The sequence below is a fragment of the Tiliqua scincoides genome, chromosome 1, assembly GCF_035046505.1.
Source record: "Tiliqua scincoides isolate rTilSci1 chromosome 1, rTilSci1.hap2, whole genome shotgun sequence".
Taxonomy (NCBI): domain Eukaryota; kingdom Metazoa; phylum Chordata; class Lepidosauria; order Squamata; family Scincidae; genus Tiliqua; species Tiliqua scincoides.
Window position 1 is genome coordinate 256,816,627 of NC_089821.1, and position 26,308 is coordinate 256,842,934.

Sequence of the window (26,308 nt, forward strand, 5' to 3'; positions counted from 1 at the left end):
CAAAACATCTGGCTAGTTGATATTGCAGTTCCTGGAGATGCCAGAGACAGTGAAAAAGAACTAGAAAAAAATGACAAAATACTGAGACCTGGCCATTGAAATCACACAACTTTGGACAAAACATACGAAAGTGGTCCCCATTTTCATTGGGGCACTTGGAACAGTTTTGAAACTGTTTGAAATGCTGAACCCACTCCTGATCTGGGCCTGATCTGTCCTCCCCCTGCCCCATCTCCTCCCCATTCTGCCCATCCCTGCCCCAATCCACCCCCTCCCTCCTGACCCCTGCGCAGGCTTACCTGCAGTGGTGGATGTCCTTGTCCATCTTCATGTGGACCCAGCTGTTTGCCGCTTGTAGCAGTGACCAAGCCACATGCTGTGGTGTTGTTGCTTTTTTGGCAGCCGTAAAGCAAATTACGCATGTTGTGCTGGTATAATGCACCCATAGGATTGGGGCTTAAGTCACTTCAAGCATTTTAAGAAGAATGACCCACAACTGTAAGTAAATAGAGAAAAAAAAATGAAGGGGTTTTTAAAAATATCAAAATTTTTGTTCCCACAGGTACTGCAATTGGGCTCTGAAATCCTCCCACAGTACAAGCAAGAGGCACCAAAGACCCCACCACACATCATTTTACATTATTGTGTTTTCAAGACCACTTGGGATTGGGTCATCCTGATTTTAACCTTCTACACTGCTATTTTGGTCCCTTACAATGTCTCCTTTAAAACCAAACAGAACAACGTGGCCTGGCTGGTAGTGGACAGTATCGTTGATGTCATTTTTCTGGTAGATATTGTGCTTAATTTTCATACAACTTTTGTTGGGCCAGCCGGAGAGGTGATCTCTGACCCAAAGCTGATTCGCATGAACTACTTGAAGACATGGTTTGTTATTGACCTTTTGTCCTGCCTGCCATATGATGTCATCAATGCATTTGAAAATGTTGATGAGGTGAGTACAAATGTCTTGCTTTCATGGCTTATTAAACCATTCACCAAAACAAAAAAATAGGGTAAATTTACTGGGCTGGTGCTTGCATCCTTATATGCTCTATTGATACCATTTTGCCTTGCTGTGCTCTTGTTCTGCATGTATACTTTTAAAAAATATAACGCTATTCATACACATTATGCTTTTGGCTAAAGGAACATACCTAGGTTGAAGCTGTTGCTCAGCAGGAACAAGCAGATCAATCCTAAACTCCTATCACTAATGCAGCTACTCCAATGGAATGTGTGCTGCATCCTGTGGGGTGAGGGAAATGGAATGGGGTGGATCCTGACAGCACCAATGTGTGCAAGGATCTTATCCCTGTTCCTTTTCCTAGTTCCTCTATCTCAGTGTTTCTTAAACTGTGGGTTGGGACCCACTAGGTGGGTTGTGAGCCAATTTCAGGTTGGTCCCCATTCATTTCAATATTTAATTTTAATATATTAGACTTGATGCTATCATGGTATGTGACTGCATTTGGGGAAGTGTTACAGATCTCTAGTTTTAACAGGCTACTATGTATATGCTTTTAAAAATGATAGTAAATGGGGCTTACTTCTTGTTTTACCAGATTCCTGGTCCAAGCTTTGCTTAGAGAATTATACCCACTTTAAGCTAATTGGTTCCGTGTGTTCCCCAGCAATGGCCCCAGTTCTATATTGCAGCACTCCATCACCAGGGTAGCTCACCTGTTCAACCTGCAGAGGTCCTCCTTCCTCCCCTCTCCTGCCAGCAGCTTCTCCAGCTACTACAGCAATACCTTGGCCCTCAGCAGGTCTTGGGCATGGCAGCCGCACACCAACCTCCAGTGTTTCCAGTAGTCTCTGTTCCAGCAATCCTCAGAAGTCAATTCAGCCATCTATCTGTTAGTCAACAGATCCAGTAGTCCATCAGCTGACCCAGCTCAGTCCATTAATCCAGCAGTTTAGTTCTCTCTCCTCCAAGCTCCTTCCTTCTGCTCTGGCACAGCCCAATCATATCCACACTTTCCTGGGAGTAAGCCCCATTGGCTCTAATGGGACTTACATCTGAGTAGACATGCATAGGATTGGGCAGTCAATCTCTCCAAGCTCCTTCCTTCTTCATCCACACCCTTTTCCTTCTTGCAGGTGCTACTTTTAATTCTGTGGTCCTTTTGCCTCCAAGTGGCTGCAGCTGTCCAGCACATTCACTGCAATCTAAGGGTCTAATCCAGTGGTATTCAAACTGGAGTGTTGCAATGCCCCAGCCTGTGGGTTCTGGCCTCTGCCCCCTTAAGGGGTGGGGGCAGCCAGGAGACAGGGGGAAGGCTCAGGGGGGCTGCAGGGGCTTGGATGCACTTGCCCAAGCCTCCTGCAGCCTCCAGGGGTTGTGGGGAGCCCTGCGCAACCTTCGGCAGGGCTCCCCAGGTCAGGAAAAGTGAAAGTGGAGCAATCGCGCCCCACTCTGCAAAAACGGATGCGGAGCACGATCACTCCGCTTTCCCTTCTGACGGGGCTGCAGGGACTGGGGTGCACCCGTGTCCCTGCAGCAGCCGTCCCTGTGTGCGGGGAGCCCTGTGCAAGCGCCTGCAGGACGCCCCAGGTCAGGGAAAGGGAGAGTGGGGCGATCGCACTCTGCTTCCGCTTTTTCGGAGGCAGAGCAGATTACTCCACTCTCCCTTTCCCTGACATGGGGTGCCCTGCAGGTGCTCGTGCAGGGCTCCCCGCACACAGGGATGGCTGCTGCAGGGACTGGTGAGTGCATCCCAGTCCCTGCAGCCCCCTGAGCAACGCGATCCCCAGGATCACATCGCTACCTTCCCCCTGCCCCTGCTGCCTTCCCCCCCCCGCTCCCGCAAAGACTTACTGCGGGTTTCAAACTGCTGGAGAGTTTGAAAACTGCAGGTCTAATCCTATCCCATTTTCCAGTGCTGGTGCAGATTTGCCAATGGGGCATGCACTGCATCCTGTGGTAGAGAGGCAATCACTGAGGGCTTCTTAAGTTGTGGACACATTTGTTGCCTGCCTCCTCCAGGCCTGGAAATGGGATAGGATTGATAGAATCAAGAAGCCTCATGTCGGGCCACAAGGCCTGACATGGGGCTCTGGATCTGGTGGAGCTGAGCTCAGCTGGTCTTGCCTTCCTCCTGCCCTGCCCCGTTCGCTCACTCTCACCCCCCACCTTCCCCTGCCTTCTGCCTGCCCTGGAATGCCTCCTCCCCGTCTCCCCCATGCCCCAACTTACCTCTCTACTGCCAAGCACTTCACAGGGAGTGCCTGGCAGCGAATCACCAGCCTCCAACCAATGCTGTCCCAGTTTGAACTTGTGCTGGGCTGGCAGTAATGCTCTCAAACGTGCCTTATGGCATGTTTGCAACAGCATGCACCGGTGGTGAGCCAGCACACACTGCTCTGGATCTGGCCCTGAATCTCCCCCCAATCCATGTGGGCAAAGTTTGTGTGAGCATTTTTCATTTGGGCTTTTTTTCTGGTTACCATATGAATCTACTGTCAGTACTGACTGAGAAGAATCTGACAACAGTTCTACATGGGGGACGGGGGACTGGACGGGACAGGCAATTGTTCAAATAATGTATTCTTGTTTTCCAAGAACAGTTAATTGGGTATGTTGGGTTCACTTCTGGCATGCTTCAGTTTCTCCTGAAGTTTCTGGCCAGAAGCAAAATTCAGCACAGAGTTCTATTTCTAGTCCCTTCAGCACTGCTATATGCCAGGCTGTTTTGCACCCTAGGCAAGGCTAACTGAAATAGAAATTTTTAATAAGACTTTAATTATATTCCGTAGCATTGTTGTGGTATTTATCTTAAAATAAAAAAGAAAATATAATATAGCCTAGTTGGCTGCCTAGTTGCCCTAATGGTAGTGCCAACCTGGTTATTCATTATATCAGTTGACTTTTGGTTTGATGATAAGGTCCTTGAAATCCTGAGGTTAGTCTTGTTGGAATGTTCTAACTCAGGGGTCCCCAACCCCCGGGCCAAGAACCTGTTAGGAACTGGGCTGCACAGCAGGAAGTGAGCAGCAGGTGAGCCAGCAAAACTGTCAGGGACCAAGTGACCAGCCTCAACAGATGCAGTGGGAGGAGGGCAAGAGAGCACAAGGGGCGGCTGTTGGGGAGCAAGTGTTCAGCCTCCCCATGCCTTGCTCAGCCCCACTGCTCTGGTGGGGAAGTGCAGGGGAACCCCGGGGCTGCCTAGGTCATCTCTGGATGATGATGGTGGAGGCGGGCTGGTGCTGGATATGGGCACACAGCCCCTGGTTGTTCCCATCAGGGGGTGATCAGCTCAGAGACCTACCATCCACAGCTGACACAAGGTGGGAAGCCTCCCCAATGCCACAGAAGGCACACCTCAGCAAGGCAGGAGCAGACTGGCTAGGGGGAGCTAGCCTGCAAGGGAGGAGGGAATTGCCACTATCCACCAGGGAAAGGGAGCTGAGGCCCCTTTTTGACCCCACCAGAGAGGAATGGGTGGGCCGAAGAAGGCTGACCAGTCCCATAAAGCCGGGAGGGCCTTTGATGTGCAGGCAGTGTAGTGAGGCAGAAGGTTATAAAGCTAACAGCCATCTGCCTGGGAGCTATCGTAGGCCTGTAATCTTCAAAGGGGGGTAATGTAACTGCCTTCCCCCTGGAGCCTAGTCTGAGATCCCCTGGAAGCCTCACCCTGCCAAGGTCCTCCTGGAGAGGACTTGGGAAACCCTCTTCTTCCCAGCCATTAGCAGGGGCAGGTGCCTGATGATCCCCCATCCCCCTTCCCTGATCTAAAATGGTGTAAAAATGGTTTTCCTTGAAACTGGTCCCTGGTGCCAAAAAGGTTGGGGACCACTGTTCTAACTGGTAAGAAGGGATAAAAACTTCTGGAAGCTGTTTCTGTTTGCCTTATATTGTAGTACCCTAATTGTATTTAAGGAAGATTAGAATATAATATGGCCAGAAGGGGCAGTGACACAGGTTTTAAGCTTGCTAATCAAATAAGACCATAAAACTACATTCTGTTCCTTTTGGTGTTTTTTTTCCTATTAGGCCTGCAGTGTGTTAAAAACAGCCTCCTCAATTGCTTCTGATTTTTATGGTACTACAACATGAGAACAGGTGCATGCTAAGTAATTTTGGTTTGGATCTAATTATGTTTTACTCAGAATGAGTGTAAGTCAAGAGCCATCTTGGCAAACTGGCTCTTTTTTTAAATCAACCATCATATATATTGTGATGTATGTAATCTGTAGTATAAGGCATACCATATGCTTTATACGTGAAGGAATCCACCTACTAAGTCAGGGGTGTCAAACTTGTTTTCATTCATGATTCCTGCTGAGGGCTGGAAGTGATGTCATTAGGCAGGAATTGATGTCATTAAACAGGTCATAATCAAAAATAAGCACTTTTTTCTTACTTAGGAACTCATTAGCTGCAAACAACAGAAGAGAAAATACATAAACCTTGATCATATTTCAAGATATGAGCCCAATTTTCATGTGGGTTGCCCTTTCAGAAGTAACACCATAGCACTGCTCAGCAGATGAGAGCCTGAGGGCCGGATAAAAAGCTTCTGTGGGCTGCATCGGCTCCTGGGCCTTACGTTTGACACCCCTGTACTAAGTCATTCTGCCCTAGACTTTTTGCCAAGCTTCTTCCATTTGTCATTGTCTTCTGAAGGCAAATATATCTGTGGTTGAGTTGAAATAGTACAGCACTTCATGCAGTCACATGGCATGCAGCATTGGCTCCTGTACAGGCTGGTTCATAAATGCTTGCTCATTCCTTGATGACTGCAGGACCACTATTTGACTAAAGCATCATGTCTTGACTACTGCATTTTTCTCTTCTTTGGCGTTCCTCTTTCTCATCTCAGTAGTTTCCCTTTCTCTTAATAATCTCCATTACCATTATTCACTTCTCTTGTCACTCACAGTATATGTCCCTAGTCTTTAGATCCTATCACTGATTTATCACTACAGTGTTTCCTTCCATATCTTGTTCAGACTTCTTATCCTTACGTGTAGCGCACTACACACAGCATAGTCTCACTGTATATTTTTAAGCCCTATCTTTCTTGCAATGTCCTTGGACATTGCCTCAGTATCTCCAACTTCACCACCCTTGAACATGGGAACCAATAAATTGTTAATTTGAGTCAGGAGTGTTAGGAGTTGAGGCATGGTTGTCTACTCATGAGGAAATGCACACAGGCAACTGTTTGGTTTTCCATAAGGCTCATCATTTTCATTGTCAGCTTGGGGGAGGGCACTTCTAAGTGTTTTTTAGGGCCTATGTTAATCAGATTGGGAGCACTTTCATGGCACTGCATTACTTCTGGCCTGCCCTTCAAACTGGACTGAGGCATGTTTTCCTACTCTTGTGTAATGTGCATGTGCTGCTCAATTTCACATCCCACAGGGCTTAATACATTTTTCCTTGTCAGTTTCACAACCCATCACAATCTGATCCCTACTCATATTTTGGGAAACCCTGTCCTAATGTATATAGGAAGTAATGGCTTGTACTATAGAACTAAAAGAGAGAACTTATCCGTTGAAACCTGCTTTGTCCCCGAAAAGGAACAGTTTGTTGTGAGTCTACCAACTTGTTTGTTTGTTTTACCCTGGCTACTCTGCATGCACTACACTACTCACTGACCTGCTGACATTCACTAAATTGAGAACCATCCTTCATTCTTATTACTTTTGATAGCTAAGATGTGCCTACTGGAGGAACTGCAGGGGGGAAATATTAAATGTAAATGTAGTGACATTTCTCTAACCAAACAAATTAGAGAAATGTTTAGCTTCCAATCTGAATAATGAAGAAGAAATACAGAAAACAACAACCCAAATAATGAAAGTAAATGTTAGTTACTCCAAAAAAAGGAAAGTTGTTGAGCTTGACATGTGAGCAGTGAGTGGAATAGAGAACCAAGTACTGTAGGCTGTTAAATGCATTTTTGCAAAAGTCCTGTGTTAGCAAAGTAGATAAGACATTAATTTGGACAAGTGCTTGTTAGAATTATCTCCCATTCCTCTACTAGTTGAAACATACTAATGTAAGTGCAATTCATTTTTTTCCTCTAGCATGGGGCTATTTTATTAGACCAAAGTACTGTATCATAATCCACATTCAGTTGAGAAAGAACCCCAGACTGTGAAAAGATGTATTCTTTTTGGTATAATGCTGAGGTATTCAATCTGTGCATTGAATACCCTGTGCATCTGGGCTCTAGTGCATCTAGCCCCCAGGGGCGTCATGATGCATCTTGGGGAGACAAGAACACAGGTCGGCATGAGGAGGGCTCTTCGCCATCTAGCCCTGGTCAGTTCACAGGACGAATTAATTATAAATTCTGATAAAACAAAGGTGCTGGTTTTTGCTAGACGTTATAAGGCCTTTCGATGGCTCCTAAATGGGAAACCCATTGAACAGGTTAAAATAATAAAATACCTGGGGGTGATCTTTCATTATCAAGGAGGCCGTTTGGCCCACAAAAACTATGTCAGTCAATCAGCTCAGAAAACATCTGGTGCCATTTATCATTTTTATTCATCCAAAGGCGCCAAATTTCTCCCTGCGGCTTTAAGGCTGCACACTGCTAAAACTAGGGTTCAATTGCTCTATGGCTCTGAGATCGCCCCATATTTAAATACCAGGTCTTTGGAGGTGATCCAGACCAAATTTTTGCGCCAATTGATGTATGTTCCCCGATGTGTGCCAAACACTGTGGTCAGGTTGGAATCCGGTACCCCAAGTATAGAGATGTCGATGTGGCTAAATGCCTTACATTATTTTTTGAAGATTCTCTCGCGACAGGATAACTTTACTTATTTGATCTTTTCGGATCCTTTTGTAGGCACCTGGGAAAAAAGGTGCTTGGATCATTTCAAACTCTGCAATCTCTCCCCAGAGTCTTTAATGATGATGAGCCCGGGAGACGCAAAAGAAATTTTGCGTCAGAGGTTGGTAGACCTTGAATTGAGATCTGCGAGAGCCAGACTTTCAGTGTATGTTTTTCTTGGGGATCAAGCTCTTGCATTTTCTCCTGCTAGATATTTTTATAATATTGTTATACCTAAATTTAGGATTGCTTTTACTAAAGCTAGGTGTAATGCACTTTTATCAGCAGTTCTTTTGAGGCGTTATGCAAGGCGTCCCTATTCAGAGAGACTGTGCCCCTGCCCTCAAAATGTGGTGGAGACAACTGCCCACATTGTTTTGCAATGTCCATACTATGACGATTTGAGATCTAAATTTATCTCCCCGATCTTCGGTATTGAAACGGGGATGCAGGTGGAGGAGCAGCTTGCTTTTCTGCTTTCTGATGTTTACTCGGATATATCACTCAGGGTTGCCCGCTTCTGTTATGCTGCACAGTTGGTAAGGAAGAAAATTGAGAGTGTAAATCTCTGATTTTATGATTTTACATATGTGTAAAGGGGTGTTGGTTTTAATTCTGTGTATTTTGTTTTGTTGTTTGTAACGAGCTGGTCGGATGACCGTAAATAAAGTATCTATCTATCTATCTATCTTGGGGAGAGAAGTGGCCATAGCTGCTCTGTTCAGCTGCATGTGCTGCTTCCCTACTTGCTGCTTTTCTGTGAATGAGGTGGGTGGGACAGTGTGAGGTGGGGAGGGCGTGTGAAACATGGTGGGGGAGGTGGTGGAGCCTCCCCACCAAATGGAGAGAAGGCTGACTGGGAGAAGATGGGAGGTGTTTCCTCTGCTTAGGAAGGAGGGAGCCCAACCTGCTCTTGAGGGGCTGTCCAAATGCCCCAGCCTGCATTCCTCCATCTTGCCTGGAAGGAATAGGGGTGGCAGCTGCATGTTGGGGTGTATATGTGTGAGCATGTCCCCATCTACTTTGGGGGTGAGTTGTAATCTTGCTCTGTGTAGCTGCAATCCTGTCCACACTTTCCTGGGAGTAAGCCCCATTGACTCAAATGGGACTTACTGCTGAGTAGACCTACATAGGCTTGGGGTCTGTGTCAGCTTAACCAAGAATCTTCACCTTTCTATTTTTCCTCCCCCTTCAAAAAAGAAAAAAAAAACTCACTCTTGATGGCCTTGTCTCCAAAAATTGATTAAAAAATAAAAATACCCATTCCTTTTCAGCCACCCTGCTTTTTCCTCCTGCCTCCTTTTGGGGAGGGGTACTTTCCATGTTGGCTGCTATTATAAAACAAAAGGCACAATCCTAGCTAGGTCTACTCAGAAGTAAGTCCTGTTGTGTTCAATGGGACTTACTCCCAGGAAAGTGAAGATCACAGCCAAACAGACTCTGGGTCTCAGTTTCAGGTCTGCTTGCAATTAGCAGATACACACAAAACAAAGTCTTCCCCTCCCCCAACAAATTCATTACTCCCTCTCCCTTTCCAAAACCCTCCAGGTGTGCTGCTAACAAACTCAGGGCACAATCCTAACCAGGTCTACTCAGAAGTAAGTCCTATTTTGTTCAATGGAGCTTACTCTCAGGTCAGTGTGGTTAGGATTGCAGCCTCAGAGTGCTGGCAGCGGGTTTTTTTTGTTTCTAGTGTATAATTATAGCACCTTCATCCCCATTTTGGGGGTAACTGAGGTGAGGTGTTGTAATGGGGAGCCCTGGCCAATGGCCACAAGGATCAGGGGAGCCTAGGGCTGGAAAGGTTTGAGGACCACTGGTATAATGTAACTATAACAAGAAAATGGCATCAAAGACAGCTGTAAAAGCAATTGCAGAGATCAGTGAGTTTACAACATTTCAGATACAGGTGCAACCTTGTTATACACTGATCTGATTCAACATGAATGGTCACTACAAATGAGAAGGCATGTGCTGATCCCTGGAGAAGGGGAAAAATGCATCCCTTTAAAATGCTTTTCTTACTGTTGTAGAGATTTTTATCTTAAAATGATGAAAAGGGCCCTTTAAATTAAAGGAAAATAGTCCTTATTTTTCAGATAAGACCGTAGAGCAGGGGTGTCAGACACAAGGCCCAGGGGCAGGATGTGGCCCCAGAAGCTTTTTATCCGGCTCTCAGCTGCTGAGCAGCGCTGAGGTGTTACTGCTGAAACAGCAACCCACATGAAAGTTGGGCTCTCCAATATCTTGAAATATGATCAATATTTGCATATTTTCTCTTCTGTCATTTGCAGTTAATGAGAATAAGCTGCTGATTTCTGGCCATCAGCTACTTAATGATGTCACTTTCTAGTTAATGACATCACTTCCTGCCCTCAGCAGGCACCCTAAGTGCTAACTTCAGCCCTTTGTATGAAACGAGTTTGGTACAGAGGGCTGAAGTTAGCACTTAGGGTGCCTGCTGAGGGCAGGCAAGAGTTCTTAGCAGTCTCTCTAACAACAGTTAGAGAGAGGGCAGCCAGGTGACAATCTATCAATCATTCTCTCTCCAAGTGACCCCCTCCCTTCCCCCTAAACACTCTCTGCAGTTGAGGGGAAAGTCACAAATGCCTCCTAAAGGTAAGGCAGTGTTTCTCAAACTCACAGGGAGTTTGAGGACTGCAGTGAGTCATTGCGGGGGAGCAGGGAAGGCAATGGGGGCTGGGGAAGGCAGTGACAAGATCCCCAGGATTGCATCCCTAAGAGGGATGCAGGGACTGGCATGGACTTATCAGTCCCTGCTGCAGCCTCCCAGGGTTGCGGGGAGCCTGCGCGACCCTCTGTAGAGCTCCCAAAGTCTTAGAAAGTAAAAGTGAAGCAATTGCGCTCCACTTCCAGTTTGTGATTTCAAACCAGAGGTGGAGCATGATCACTCCGCTTTCACTTTCTGAAGGTAGGGAGGCCCTGCGGACGGTCACGCAGGGCTCCCCATAATCCAGGGAGGCTGCGGCAGGGACTGGTAAGTGCATGGCAGTAAGTCCCTGCGTTGTCGCCCCCCCATAGCAACGCGATCCTGGGGATCACATCGCTGCCTTCCCCTGCCCCACCTCTTAAGGGGGCAGAATCCAGGGCCCACAGGCTGGGGCGTGGTGATACCCCAGTTTGAGAAGCCCTGAAGTAAGGAAATGTTTGTTCCCTTACCTTGGAGCTACATTACCCTGAGGTCGGTGCTGGAAAGTTGGTTCGGATTTTGGCCTAATTCATATCCTATGGCTAGAGGTGTTCTTAAATGTTATTTTTTTTTTTTGCAAATTTCATGTTCTCTGAAGAAGGAAAATTGCAGGAAGTGATATCATGTTTTAATTCCAAGGGCATGTCTTTATATATTATAATTGCTTTAAAAGTGTAACAGGGAGATGATATAGGTGGTATGGTGTCAGCACAGGCAGCCACAGTCATTACCCATGCACTCCTTCCCTCCAGCTCATCCAGCCTACAGTGACCAAAGAGAAAATGGCTTTTGGAGGGGGGGCAGATTTTGGGTGTTTTTTTGTTTGTATTTTTTTTACAAAAATGAGAAGTGCAGAAATCGTGTTACGTATTCATTCCTATATTCCTATGTGTCCTATAGTTCATTTATGGTATATACAATTTATTGTACATAAATTGTAACAATATATAGTTAAAAATCTAGTAAAATGAAAATATTCCCTTGATAAATGATATATTTGCAACTTGCTGGGAACACCATTCTTTGCGTCACTGTAACATAATCTGTTCCTGTTTGTTGGCTTATTTACTTATGCTTCTCTTGTGATAGCTGAAAGTCCCCTGAGACAAGATGTCAGTACTTACATGGCTTGAGTACACACAGGATCCTCATAGAAACTATGTGTAAAAACACTAGTGTGTCTGCTTCAGGTGACTGGCAGAATAAGAAAAGACTCATTAAAAAGTTTTACCCCTTCCTGAAACTTTAGTGTACTGAGATTGCTGAACGTCCATGTGGTTGGTGGTGCCACTATGGCAAAAACAAATTGTGGTCCCCATTTGCCTCTAGCTGTGATGTCTTTCAGACTTGTTGGCAAAGGTACATGCTGCACAGCTATAATTTTCCCACAGCCCTGTTTCGCCTGGTAGCATGAAGAAAAGGAGATTTAGCTCTGCGGTGCAATTAAGTGAAGGTGCTATTTCTGCATCAGCTGACACAGTTACTTTGCTTTTAAAAAAACACTTGCAATGACTTATCGCACTATAGGACAAAGCAAAGCAGCCCACATAAGCTTCTCAATCTATATAAAGCTGAAAGAATTAAAGGGCTCAACTACACCCTAGGGATAATATATGGTGATAAAGAAGAGCAAATGGAGCTTATTACATTTTGCATTACATTGGAAAATGGCTGTCAGAGCAACATTTTAAACTGCTTATAAAGGGATCTGTATCTTATTGGCTTGGTCCTGTTAGCCACTGTGTTGAGCCAGCATGTGTGTCAAATCCTGCTGTGTAGCACAGAGGCAGTTCTGCCAATTCGACTGAGGCAGAAAGGGCCAACTGTCACAGTGCATGCCATTCTTGTCTCTGATAAGCAGTGGAGACAAATAGAAAACTGCTGTAGCCAGAAACAGCACTATGGAGCAGAGGGCAAGAAGTGCCCTGAAAAAAGGGTGACCTCACCACACTTTCATGCTATGGATGGCATAGGTGGAGGGAGCTGTGATACCAGGACAGAACCAGGAAGACTGGTTATGGCACAGAGTCAGGCTTGCCCATGTCTTCCAAGCTGTCTGAATCCTACTAATCCTGCAAGGTATGGCTTGGTTTCCCCATTATATGTACTGGCAAGGTTGGAGAGTTGTTTGGCATGGCAAAATTTGCTGAAACAAGCAGGGAGATGTCTAGAACTACGACACAAGGAAGTTTTGCAATAGCCATGCAGCAACTAAAATGTTTTATTGTTTACTATCTCATCCCTTCCTGGAGCATCAGTAAAGCCCTAAGCTGCAACATGCTTAGGTTCTTGCTTCCCACTCCTAATGAAACTCAAACTGTCAGACATGTCCTGCAACTTGGGGCATCAACTGGAACTCATTATCATCTCTGTTCATGGCATTTGGGGGTGGAGTCTGGACCTGGATATGGGGGCATTGAGTCTTTGGACTTTGCAGACTCCCTGGATGTGGCAGATCATTTCCTTGGAGTATCTGTGGCATCACTTCCCCGAGTGGCATCCTCGGAGAATCTGACTCCTCACTGCCCCAGTGCATGCTGGGACTGATGATGGGGTATTCTGAGGAACTCCCATCTGATTTTGATTCTGGGCTGGATCTGACATGCACTGGGTTACTGCTGATTCTTTGGGTCTCTAGGCAAAAGGTAAAAACTACATTAAGGCAGTGGGAAGGTGGCTGCAGAGGAAGTGACCAGAGTGTTGTTGACTAATATTCTTAGCTTTTCTTGGAGCTACCTCTGTCCTAAGAGGTAGGCTACTATGCTGTTAGAAGACTGGAATCACATGTCTTGCTTCTGCCTTTTGCCACTGTTTATGCGCTGCCAGGCAGCAACCGATTTTTGTTTTGATCTCCTTTCCTGTTTTTGTCTTTTTACAACTTCTGTTTTTATTTACAACTAAATACATACTCAAACAAGAGCACAAATACCAAACAAAGGAAATTAGGTACATTCAGGTACCATCAGTCAGAACTGAAAATATTAAACACAGTGAAGACCACAGTTTTGTAAGGAGATGGAACAGGTGGTTGATGATTTAATTGGGGGCCTGAGGAAGGCAATAAGGGAGCTGATTGGGCTTTTCTTGTCCTTTGACAATGCCTTTCATAGCTAACAGTGAAACATTAGGAATAACTAAACTAGAGGAATATGGTCTTAAAGCCTGTAGGAAGACTCTTAACATTTGGTGATAATTCTGATCACAAAAGCTTAGGTTCCTATGTTAACCCTATGTATGTCATCCCAAGATCCATGGTGGGATAGTAATGTGACTTTCATAATTTCATCTGGAGTTTTTAGCTGTACATCAGGCGTGTCCAAAGTTTTTGGCAGGAGGGCCACATCATCTCTCTGACACTGTGTCGGGGGGGGGGGCCGGGGAAGAAAATAATTAATTTACATTTCAAATTTGAATAAATTTACATAAGTTTACATAAATGAACATATTAAAGATGAACTTATATGAATGAATGAAGGTCTTGCAATAGCTCAAGGCCTATGAAAGGCCTTGCACAAAGCAAGGCCAGCCTTTTCTTTGCTGCCTCTGCTGCATCACAGACGTGAAACAGCAAGCAGTGGAGGGAGCCTTCATTCCACAGCTCACGCAAGAGGTCAAACAGTTGCCCTCACGCTGAGAGCAGTTGCGTCAGGCCAGTGTGGGCTCCAGCAAGTCTCCGGAGGGCCAGAGGCTCATTGGAGACTGGGAGCTCCCTGAGGGCCTCATTGGGAGTCCTTGAGGGCCGCAAGTGGCCCCAGGGCCGGGGTTTGGGCACCCCTGCTGTACATAATAAAAACTGGGTAAATATTCCTGCTTGAAACTGACAAGAGCTGCTGCCTATCAGAGTAGACAATACTGATCTAGATAGATCAGTGATCTGATTCAATGTCATCAGCTGCATGCGCTCATAAATGAAACATCTGAAGCATTTAAAACTGTTCTTTTATGCCCTGAAAACAAATGGATGTGAAGGTAGTACTGTGAATCTCATTTTAACTGGATCAGTGTTAGGAACAGCATGAGCCAACTGGAAGCTAGTTGGTCCATTGGCAAGATGTAGTGGTTGACCCCAAGAGGCTTGGGTTGAAGTTCACTGACCTACTGAATGGCCCTAATTTTTTTTCACAAGGGCTTTGCTCACAGGTTTGTTGTGAGAATTGAGAGGGACGAATGAGACAAGAAGCGCAAATAATTTGCTCCCATTAAATGTGCTCAGTACACAACAAATAACAATGACAGTAAAACATAGTTTGCAGTCCCCAGTGTATAGCATTAGAATGAGGGGAACATATTTCTATATTCTGTTTATGGAAAAAGCTGCTCCAGAATGTGAACTTATGTAAATCTGTCTCAGGCATGCCACTTTTAATTTGATTCAAGCACAATATAAATAGTTTTCTGTTTCCATACTTTCCTAAAATTGCTCATATTCTGTCATGCGCTGAGGGGATTAGATAAAATGTTTTTTTGTTGTGGTTTATAAAAATACTTTTAAACCAAATTCCTTAGTCATTGTCTTGTTTTGCTGTGATCTTTGACGGCAGTCTCAGTGATCATGATGTGTAACACTGTTACAAGGTAACATATTCTTGCTCTTCCATATATTTGATATGTATTTATTAGAGAATTTTATCTTTCTCTCTTCTCCATCCTGTTATTCCATGCATGAGGAAAGAGGTTAAAGTCAAGGCCTTTAGTCTTGTACCAAACTAGGTGTGACTGATGGCCAAATCCTATCCAGGATTGGACTGTTGTACAGAGGGTTTACGACAGTGGAACACAGTTAGGAGCACTGCTGCAATCAGTGGTAGTGTGGGAGGACCAACGTTGGACCCAGTAAGGTAAGTCTGATGGATGTGGGGGTGGGTGGAAAGAACCAGGAGGGGAGAGGGCAGAACCAGGAGTTGTTGGGCTGAAACAAGGCTAGGAAGGCCACAATAGCAGCAGCAGTGATCCCACCAATACCATACCCAGCCTCAATCTGCCTTCCTGGGTCCACTCAGCTACAGAGCTGGCGCAGGTCCGAATTATCCAAGGGGGCTTGCATAGGCTTATCCTGAGGAGGACACCAGAGGCTGAAACTCCCCAGCATCCAAGTGGGTGCCATGTTGGTGTGGCTGCACTCCTATGTGTGGAGTTAGGTAGGATTGGGCTGGATGTGGGGAATTAGGTAGGATTTTTTTAAAATTATTTTTATTTTGAGGAGAGATATATCAGGACTGGGACTTCAGAGTCAGGGGGGAGATGTTAGAAAGGAATGTAACTCTTTGCCTCTGGTTTGGTCTCAGTTCAGATTAGGACTTTCACTGCTACTATTGTCCCCAGGAAAAATATTGTCATTGTTATCAATGGAGCTTTTGGCAGGTTTAGTTTAGTTTTAGTTTAGTGACATGATGAAATTATGCCTGTTGAACCATTTTTTCAATAGCCCAAGTACTTCATCAGCATAGGAACATAGGAAGCTGCTTTATATACTTTTGGGTAATTGGTAGTTCAGTATTGTCTACATTGATAGCGACAGTGACTTTCCAGGGTTTTAGAGTGGCCGCAACTCATTGGTACAGCACCTGCTTTGCTTACGGAGCGTCCCAGATTGATGACAGATGAGCATACCTGTCATCTCCAATGAGTTGCGGCCACTCTCCAAAATGGAGGCTTGAGAATTGTGGCCTTCTTTGTGCCGAGTCATGGATCAGGCACTGAATATCTGAAATGCATTCTAAAAATGCTAGGTATTATTTGTAGCTTTAATTTACATGATCTGTGAAAAAAATATTTTATTTTTTTCAAATTAACTGATGTCTGTGCTTATAATATTGGTTCATTAATCTTTTTGTGCACTAGTTCCTACTTCCTAGCAAGACATTCATTAATCTTTATTTTTAATGGCCTTGTAATCTTTGAAAAGTCACTGTTGGCCTAATTAATTGAGGGGTATCATTTATTGATAGTGTGCACAGATTGTATAGATGTAACTCTAGCTTTATTGTTTGGCTCTTTCAGTTATTGGATTGGAAATAGCAGGGCTGGGAAAATACCCTATCGTTTGGAGACATAGGTTTTTTACCTTGTTAGAGTACTGGGCTTAATGGAGCAATATGAACTTCTTAAGTCTGAAAAAGCCCATTTATGCAATTGACACTCTGGGATTTATATGCTCTATTTCAGTTCCTGACAATGTATCTAAAGCCACCTTTTAGCACATTAGGATTTCAGGCTTCCTCTGAGGAGCTCTGGGCAGTGTGCAAGGGGAACATAATTTCATCCTCACAACAAGTCTGGGATTTAGTTAGGCTGGGAACTTTGTAACTGACTACACTGACTCCATACTTATAGGGAAAATATTGCAATACAGTCCTCAGGTAGTTGGTATGTTGTGCCCTTAGTTGTGCTTCTAGTGGCAGCATGGACTATAACATTTTTGTTGCAGTTAATATAAACTAGCAGTTGTGGGCTGCAATCCTAAACACATTTTCCTGGTAGAAACTTCCATTGAACTCAGTGGGGCTTACTTCTGAATAACCATGCCTAGGAGTGGGCTGAAAGTCGTTAGAGAGAGAAGATGAATTCTCAGCTACTCTTGAGTCATTCAGAGTTTAAAAACAAATCTTCCTGATAGATTATGCTTTTAGCAATAACTAGGCACTTCTTATGTTTCTGCCATTTATTGTAGCTCATCCATAGCTTTTAGCATCTTGTTCAAGTAGGCGTAAACTAAAGTTAAATCTATATAATTTTTATTTATCCAGACACTTGTATGCAATTTATCCAGACACTCTGATTCAAAATATTCACAAGGGACTAGTTTGTTGAGGAAGACAGTATTATGTTCATGCAGCTGTTTATAATGTGTAATAGTATTGTAGAAAATTATTTTATAATAGCTTGTTAGAGCCAGTGAAAGGTGAACTTTCCTCGACATATTCAAAATTGGCTCAGTATGTATCAATGTTCCTTGCAAGCATTATGTTGTCTGTCAGCCCCCTGTGCCTCTGTATGCTCTTATTTTGTTTTTATTGATTGTTTTATAGTTGTATATATTGTGGCGTTAGTGTTTGGTTTTTGTTTAAAGCAGTAGCGCTCAAAGTTGCACCTGCTGTGCACTTGGAATGCAGTCCCCATCTGGACCACATCCACGTGTTCTGCCTAGATGCTGCGTGAAGTCCTTCTTGTTCATAGGACAGGGACGCTCTGGGCAGTCGCACTGTCTGCCAGGTGTCCCAGAAGACCACGCGACGGGATGTCCAGTCAGACATGATGGCCAAGACCATCCCTGTCCCCCTGAATGAGGGGGACATTACACAGCACCTGGGCAGAACTAAAAGGTCTGCTCACTGGGCAGACGGATCCACATGAACACTGGATCCATCCCCCAGGCTGCCGTTCGCATGGCCCTGGTTTAAAGTATAAAATTGTAAGCTGCCTTGGGCAACTTCTCTGGCAGAGGAAAGGTGGGGTATAAACAAACAAAAACAAACATTAAAAGTTATTAAAAGTCTAACCGAAAAGGGATAAACAAAATGGTCAACACAGGTGAATAAAGAAGAGATAAGCTTGGCAAAAAAAATCCATACAGATGGTTTTCAAAAGATGCAATAATAATTCACCAGCATGTGGACCTGGATCTCATCAATCACATGCATTAAAATTCATTTCTGCCAAGCCCACAGGTGTATACATTTGATCCCTGTTGCGTATATGCAACGTTGGGCAGAAATGGCTTAATTCAGAATGGTTTCAGGTTAACCTGGAGACTTTGTACACATGCTGGAAGGACTGAAGACAGGCAAACTTAACATAAGCAATCAGATTGCTAGCTAAATGCATTCCCTGTTTGGAAGGGTTAGACTTCCGACCTTATTTCACTCCCTTCCCCACCAGTGAGTCTCTTCTACCTGGTGGAACTCATTGCATAAGCTTTGAGGAGCTGGAATGAAAAACCACTACTTCCTTCCAGCTTGGAAGTTCTATCACTTAGCTGTAATGATGTTATTGGTCTACTTCAGAGGTTTTAAGACTGGGGTGTCACGACACCCCAGCCTGAGGGCCCTGGCTTCTTTGCCCTTAAGGGGTGGAGGCAGCCTGGAGGCAGGGAAGAGGCAGCAGCGCGATCCCCACAATCGCGCCACTCAGGGGGCTGCAGGGGCTTGGCTGCACTTACCACAGCCTCCTGCAGCCTCCCAGGGGTGCAGGGAGCCCGCGCAGCTGTCTGCCAGACTCCCTGAGGCTTCCAAAGTGAAAGTGGGGTGATTGCGCCCTGCCTTCGCTAAACCAGAAGTGGAGCACAATTGCTCCACTTTCACTTCTAACGGGGCTGCAGGGACTGGGGTGCACCCACCAGTCCCTGCAGCAGCCTTCCCGGAGTACAGGGTGCCCTGCGTGAGCCTCTGCAGGGCTCCCCAAGTCAGCAGCAGTGAAAGTGGAGCAATTGCGCTCTACTTCTGGTTTTGCGGAGGCAGAGTGCGATCACTACACTTTCACTACTGCTGACCTGGGGAGCCCTACAGAGGCTCGCGCAGGGCTCCACACACCCTGGGAAGGCTGCTGCACTGACTGGTGGGTGTACTCCAGTCCCTGTAGCCCCCCTGAGCGGCTCGATCCTGGGAATTGCGTTGCTGCCTTCCCCCAGCCCCCACTGGCTCCCCCGCACCCCGCAAGGACTTACTGTGGTTTTCAAACTCCGGAAGAATTTGAAAACCGCAGGTCTACTTGATTGGGTGAGGGAATCTGAGTATCTGCCCCCTACTCCCAGGAGGAGAATTTGTGGGGACATGAGCCCATCAGCAAGCTCTGGCAGGAATTCTGACTCGAACGGAAAAGAAAAGTTCTTCTCCCCCTCGTTGCTTATGGCTAGAAGTGTTTGAAAATGGTGTTATTTACTTTATTAAAAAGTAAACCCATTGTGTTCAGTAAGACTTAGGGCTCAATCCTACCCAATTTTCCAGTGCCAGTGCAGCCATGCCAATGGGGCGTGCAACGCATTGTGTGTTGGCGAGGTAGTCACAGGCCTCCTCAAGTTATGGAAACATTTGTTCCTTTACCTCAGGGCTGCATTGCAGCTGCATCGGTTCTGGAAATTTGGATAGGATTGGGCCTTTAGGCTGTAAATCTATCTTACTCACAAGAAACAAACACCTCTACTTACAGCATTTTACAACAGGAAGAGACAAGGCTGCAAGCCTGCTACTCCCAGCATCAGAGACACAGAAGTTGCTGGGGGACCAAAGCTGCTCAAAACACAGAAAAACAGACAGAAAATGCATATAAAGAAATGGGAAACTCTGGGATTAATCACAACAGTCTTGTCTCTTATCCAAAACATTGTAATACAGAGACTAGTGCTCACATGTAGATGTTAAAAGCTTAGTTGCTCAAGTGTGTGTTATTAGAAGAACTGAACGTTGTGAAGTCACCGTCTTTTTTGAACTCTATTATGTTCAGTTTGTACCTGCCAAGTTATGTAAAATGTTTTTGTGTTGATGACAGCAACAGTGAAATATACAAAGTTATTTTAGCATGTCCTTCCAATCTGAAAAAATAGTGAAAGTATAAGAATCAGAAAGTTATGAAACCCTTGCATAGAGAAAGGTGACCCTCTTGCTATTCTTGTAGAAGACAGGCGAGAGAGCTGATGATGTAATGGCACACTGTGCCGAAGGCCGAAGAGAAGGGGATCAGCCAATCATATCTTGGACTGCAATACTTTAGTTCCTGATTGATATGTAAACTACTTTTTGAAAAGTTATGATGTTCAGGATTGTAGAGGCTCTTAGGCAATATTATTTGTCCAGCAGGACAAATATTTTTGTTATCATACCTTTCTTGCTTCCTTGAATTCAGGTGCAGTATCTGTTTCCTGCCTGTAATAGCAGAACAGTGTTTTACAAGGAAATGCTTACACTTTAAACATTCTTAGAATGGTTCTTTATCTCTCAGGATATGGCTTAATACCTTTCTCCTTGATCTGTCCCCTTCAATCTTCAAGAGCGTATGTTACCATTTTGTCAAGTCTGAACCCACAGTAGATCTTGAACTGGTGTCCTGAGGGGATTAATCTTCTGTGCTACTATTCAGTTCTGTTGAAAGGAGGGAAATTCAGAAGAACAGGTCACATCAGTTAAGGAAGCTTCTTTGCAGCAATATGCCAGAACAGATCAGGTGATGCTCTCTCACCCTTATAAAAGCCCCCAGGTCAAGCTTGCTTGCTTGTGTGAGGTAGACGTGCACTTGGTGGATACAGACAACCATTGCCTTGTTCCCCTTTTGCTTACCCTGACCTCAGTTGCACAGCCTCTGAGACTGAGCGTTTGTCAGCAAACTCTGAGTTTTTGAAAAATAAAAGGTTGCAATAGAAATTTGACAGCATAATCTAGTTGATGGCTGAGAATTGCAGAAGCGACAACATTAATCCAAGCTTACGGTATGGTAATTCTACTGATACTGTTTGCCTTATGTCCAGAAGCAGCATGCTGCAAGCTTGATTTTAGGTGATTCTGTTTATAAAAGCATAAAAACTATGTTTATATAGAAATGGTACAGGTACCACTTTTCAAAAGCAGTCTTGTATCCATTTGAGTTAGTGCCCATGTCTTCTTTCTGAGTACAGAACATCTTAAATCTGTCTTTAGTGAATTTCATATAGGTTTATCTCTGACATTCAGTTTATCAAAATTATTTGCATAAAATGCTTGTGATCCCTCTTTGTGTCATCTGTCAGTTTGATAAGCGAACCCACTCCTTCTTTCCAAACGAATCAAAAGTATTGAATAGTGCAAGAGTAAACTGACAGGAAGCCATTAATAACAACTACTACAGCACCATCAGAATTCAACTTAGCAGCCAAGAAGTTGCCCATATTTCTAGTGATAACAGTATCCTACATGGGAGAGGGTTAAGTTTTGATATTACATTCCTGGCATATGTTCCCAGATCCAGTTAGGATCAGATCCTAATTTAATTTACTTCAGCCATTTTCTTCAGCTGGAAAAGGTGAGAGAATTGCTTAAAGCTACCATAAAGACTTCCCTTAGGTTCTGGACTGTACCATAAGCATGCACAATAGTATTCAAAATTTCTCGAAACTATGGTGTCAATCTATATGTCAGAATGATAACAGGCAACCTTCTCCTAGCATTCCACTACACGTTGTTGCTGGGATCAAATGATAAACTGGGCTGATGGCATGAAAGCCCCATGATTCTCCCTGCCCAGCCAATTTTGAAGAAGTGTCCAACAGCAGAGGAGGTAGGGAGGGGAGGCAGCAGTGGCAGTGTGATGGCAGTGGCAGGGGGGAAGGACAGTTTTCTGAAATTCTGGAGAGCAGCTGCCAGCCATTGTAGGCAAAACTGAGCTAGATTGATCAGTGGTCTAACTTGGTATAAGGCAACTTCTTTTCTTCAACGTTACTTGTTTAAAAACAGCACGATATCAGTTCCCTCACAGCACATTAGATTGCCTTGGCACACCATTTGGAAATCACTGGATTAGTGTTTATATAAAGCTCAGGACAACCAGTCATTTTTGAGGTGGGCGGACAAGTGTCCTTTTGATGGCCAGTACCATGCCTTAGCCTACAGGCAGTCCTGAGCATTCGTATAGTGCCGGCTCAGGAACTTCCATAGATGGCTTGAGCAAGATCCACCTCATTCTCTTTCTGTGGCATTGAATATGTTACATTGGAGGGTTCTTCTCTATCTGTTAGCCTTTATCGTTAGGAGATGCACTGGTTTATGTTGTCAGACTTCTGGCTGAAATCCTGAAATCACTTATGCAGCCAGTGGAACTAATATAATAGGAAGGAGGTGATTTCAGGACTGGAGCCAAGTCTTTAAATCTTGACTTAAAGCCAAGCCAAATGAAATAAAACAGAAATAAAAACAGATCGTTTTTGGCTGAAATAAAAACAGATCGTTATCTGTACATTCGGAGAGTTTAATATATATTTTTGATTTGCTTTGTAGTTAACACTAGTAAGCACAAAAGATTGCACGGTTGTAGGCCATTTTTCTAAATATCTACAAATTACCCTGCTTTCCCGACTCATTGTTTTTTCCTCTTGTGCTCAATTAACCAGGACCCTGGAGGTTTTTATGGTTTGTTTAAGCATCCAACATAATCTACATATGCTTTAAAAATGCAGGAAATGTAATTATGAAAAATTCATGAATTAAAAAAGCAAAATGCAGCATTTCTGATTTTCCAGTGACATACGTTAATACGGAAAACATATTTTTGTAAAAAATGAGATTTTCCACTGCATTAAGCAGGACTAAGCTAAAATATTAGAGCAAATGATATTTAAGCATGACTGAACAAAATTTTCCATAAAACCTAATGACCAGAATTATGCAATAATTTAATTTCCAATATTACTGATTCAAACAGGACACTTTAAATTGAATTTGCTCAATGGAAAAAACATGACTTCTATAGTATAGTCACTTCATGATCTCAAATATGCTAAGTTTTTCTACTCTTAAAATGTTTTTTAAAAGTACAGCACTATAAATCGGATGTAGAACAGAACAAGAATGCTTATTGTTTAAACTAATTAAGCTTCAGCAAGTATTGAGTCATTTTCTACCATTTTTTCACCATTGAGTTCACGAGTCATACTCCACAATCATAGATTTAGATATTGTGTAACTCTTGTGACCCAGAATTACATTGTAGCATTGTAGCAACATAGGTGCACAAAGTTGGAAAGGTACATCTTGTGTTTAATTGTGTGTGCTGCTACGTGCTAAAAGAGTTATGAAACCATTGTCAAAATGGGGTGACTCCTTTAAAATGCGATGGACACTTTAAGTGATCAACTTGTAGGCACTGTGAAAGCTGGAGAAGTCATTTTGTCTGTCTTATGTAGGGACTATAGAAGGGAGTGAAAACGGAATAAAACTTAACATTGCACTATGGAGTACTTCATGTCTGCTTGGGGAAGAACCATTTTTTCTCACTGAAGCTCCTTAGAGCTGGAATATCAAACTCTTTTCTTATAGTGAACCAAATAGCATTCATGGTGCCTGCTGAGGGCCAGAAGTGATATCTTTAAGCTGATGATGGCAAGAAATAAGCACTTTGTTCTCAAATAGAAACTCATTAGCTGCAAATGATGGAAGAGAAAATGTGCAAATCCTGTTTATAATTTCAAGATATGAGAGAGCCTAATTATCACCAGGGCCGGAGAAATGGCTTCCAGGGGGCAGCATTTAGACCATGGATTTGGCAGCCTTGTCTTAGAGTGAGAGAAAAATTCATTGCCCTTCCTCTGATTGACTTCAAGCCTGTGCAACATCATTATAGTCCTAATAATTAACTCAAGACACTCAGGGTCCAATCCTATCCAACTTTCCAGCACTGATGTAACCATACCAAAGGGCACGCACTGCATCCTGTGTGGTGGGGGGCACTCATGGTGGCCTCCTCAAAGTAGGGAATTTTGTTTCCTTACCATGGGGCTACGTTGTAGCTGCATCAGGGCTGTAAAGTTGGTTAGGATTGGGCTGTCATTGTAGATACTAAGTTCATCAGCATTATTGTCATTACGAAGGCCAACACACATTTTGCTATCTTAAAATCAAGCAGTTGTAATCTTAGTCTTAGACCCAAACTACACATTTCACACAATTGTCTTTCTCCTACAGTTTTTTGGTTTTTGTTTAAATACGATAAGCTATGAATTTCAGCATAAGAGTGGGGAGGGACTGCGAAACCATTTCTTCATCTTTTATTGCTCAATATTCCACCATTACCTCCAGCTATGGAAAGTAAAACAAATGGTGAACAGGAGCAGGAAATGGAAGAGTGTGAAGCAGTCCCTACCCCCGTTCCTCCATTCAAACTTAGAGCCTACTGAGCATGCTTTTGATATAAGAAAGACAGAGATGGGCAAATCCAGTGCAGCTTGACTCAAGTTGAGTCACAAGACTTCGCTCCCTATAATTGGACTTGAAAATAAATCCTAACAGGCAGACTTTCCAAGTCTCCCAGAGCATTTTGGGCTGCAGTTCTCAAACTCTCAGGGAGTTTGAGGACTGCAGTAAGTTATTGTATGGGAGCAGGGAAGGCAGCAGGGGTGGGGGGGAGACAGCGGGGGGGATCGTGTTGCTAAGGGAGCTTCAGGGACTGGCATTTACTTACCAGTCCATGCTGCAGCCTGCCAGGTGTGAAGGGTTGCTCAGGGTGCCTCACACCCCCGGGAGGCTGCTACAGGTATTGGAAGTGCATGTGAGTCCCTGCGCCCCCCCCTTAGCCATGCGATCCTGGAGATCACATTGCTGCCTCCCCCGTGCCGCTGCACCATAAGGAGGCAGAGGCCAGTGCCCTCAGGCTGGGTGGGGCATTGCAATGCCCTACCTTGAGAAGCCCTGATTTTGGGGATTTTAAAAGACGTGAATCCCAAGTCTTTTCCATAAAAATGTCAGGTGCAGCTCCATGGGAAAAACAGAGCTTCTACCAGAGTGTGTGTCGGAGTTCTCATTTAATATTCCCCTGATGTCTCCATTCAATCAGTAAACCTCAGGTGGGAGGTGGTGGGATAAACTTCGTTAGAGTAGGGACAGAAGAAGCGAGGAAGGTCATGCACAGCAGCTGGAAGGTTTACCAGTATGATCCAACCCTTTGCAGCTCGATTCAGAAATAGTCCCATTGTGGCCAGTCATTCAATGAGCCTGCTGGAACCATGCTATGTGTTTCTCCTGGATGGCTAGGAGCCACCTTCCCCTCCACCTTCTTCTCTCGCTCATCCAGGGATAAAACCTTCATCCAATGATCACTAGTTCAGAGATGGACAAGAGAGTCTGCTCCTGCCTCCTCCCTTCCTGCTCAATTCAAAACCAAAACATTAACCCTTCCCTGCCTCGTGACTGGAACTTCCCTGCTACTCTGAATGATGGCCCCATGAGGTCTTTCATGCTGCAAAAAAGTAAGCAGGCACAACCAGACACAGAAAGACTCAAGTCTGTACACGAGGACTCATTTCTGAGTCAGTGGCCTCAGACTCAAGTCAGTGCCAGAGTCATTGACAGCCCTGACTTGAGTGTACATGAGTCAGCAAAAAATATGTGTGTTTGCAACTTGGGCTTGAGTCACCTGACTTGAATTCCTGTCCCTAAAGAAAGATAAAAGTAACTGCATGGCACATCTTATTTCCTCATTATGTTTAGCATGGTATTTTATTGAAAAGATAAGGAAATCCCAAATCCTGATGAAGTATAATTCACTAAATAGCAGTATGTATTGAACTTGTTAGAAACATAACTGGGAGCACAATCTTAAGTACTTGCTCCACTAGCACAGTGGTCCCTGTGTCCCATTTGTGACACTGCATGAGTGGGCAGTACTGGTGGGGAGGCTTTTGCTGCTCCACTGCCCCTACATTTGGAGCCCCTGGCTACTGGTGCAAGTAGGTAAGTGGTGAGTGGCACAGGGGCATGGGAAAGGTGGCAGGAGGTGAGGAAAGGGCATTTCTGGGTAATGGAGGGCAAAATGGGGTAGATCAGGCCCAGAGGGGGTAGGATCAGCGGAGGCCTCCTCCAACATATCATAACCCCCTTCCCGGGTCAGGCAGCCCTATACAGGACCTATTGGACTTCTGCAAGCTAAATACCTGGCAGAGATCCAAGTAGCCCCATAGGGCTGGGTGGGGCATTACTCGAGGTAAGGTGAAAAAATATCCCCTTACCCCAAGGAGACCTCTAACCGGCTTCTAGCTAGCACTGGATACAGTGCTGGCCGTGCAGCATGGATGCACCAGCGCTAGATAGGATTGGGCCATGAAACTCCTTTCTTCATAGTTTTTCTA

General features: G+C 44.5%; 1 protein-coding gene across 1 annotated transcript in view; it reads left to right on the forward strand.

Moving 5' to 3' along the window:
- Nucleotides 1-26,308, forward strand: part of KCNH1 (potassium voltage-gated channel subfamily H member 1) — a 267,482-nt gene that overhangs the window by 54,548 nt on the left and 186,626 nt on the right. The window contains exon 6 of the mRNA XM_066611753.1: nucleotides 563-955. Coding sequence (XP_066467850.1) covers nucleotides 563-955 — 393 coding nt within the window. The remainder of the gene's footprint in view (nucleotides 1-562; nucleotides 956-26,308) is intronic.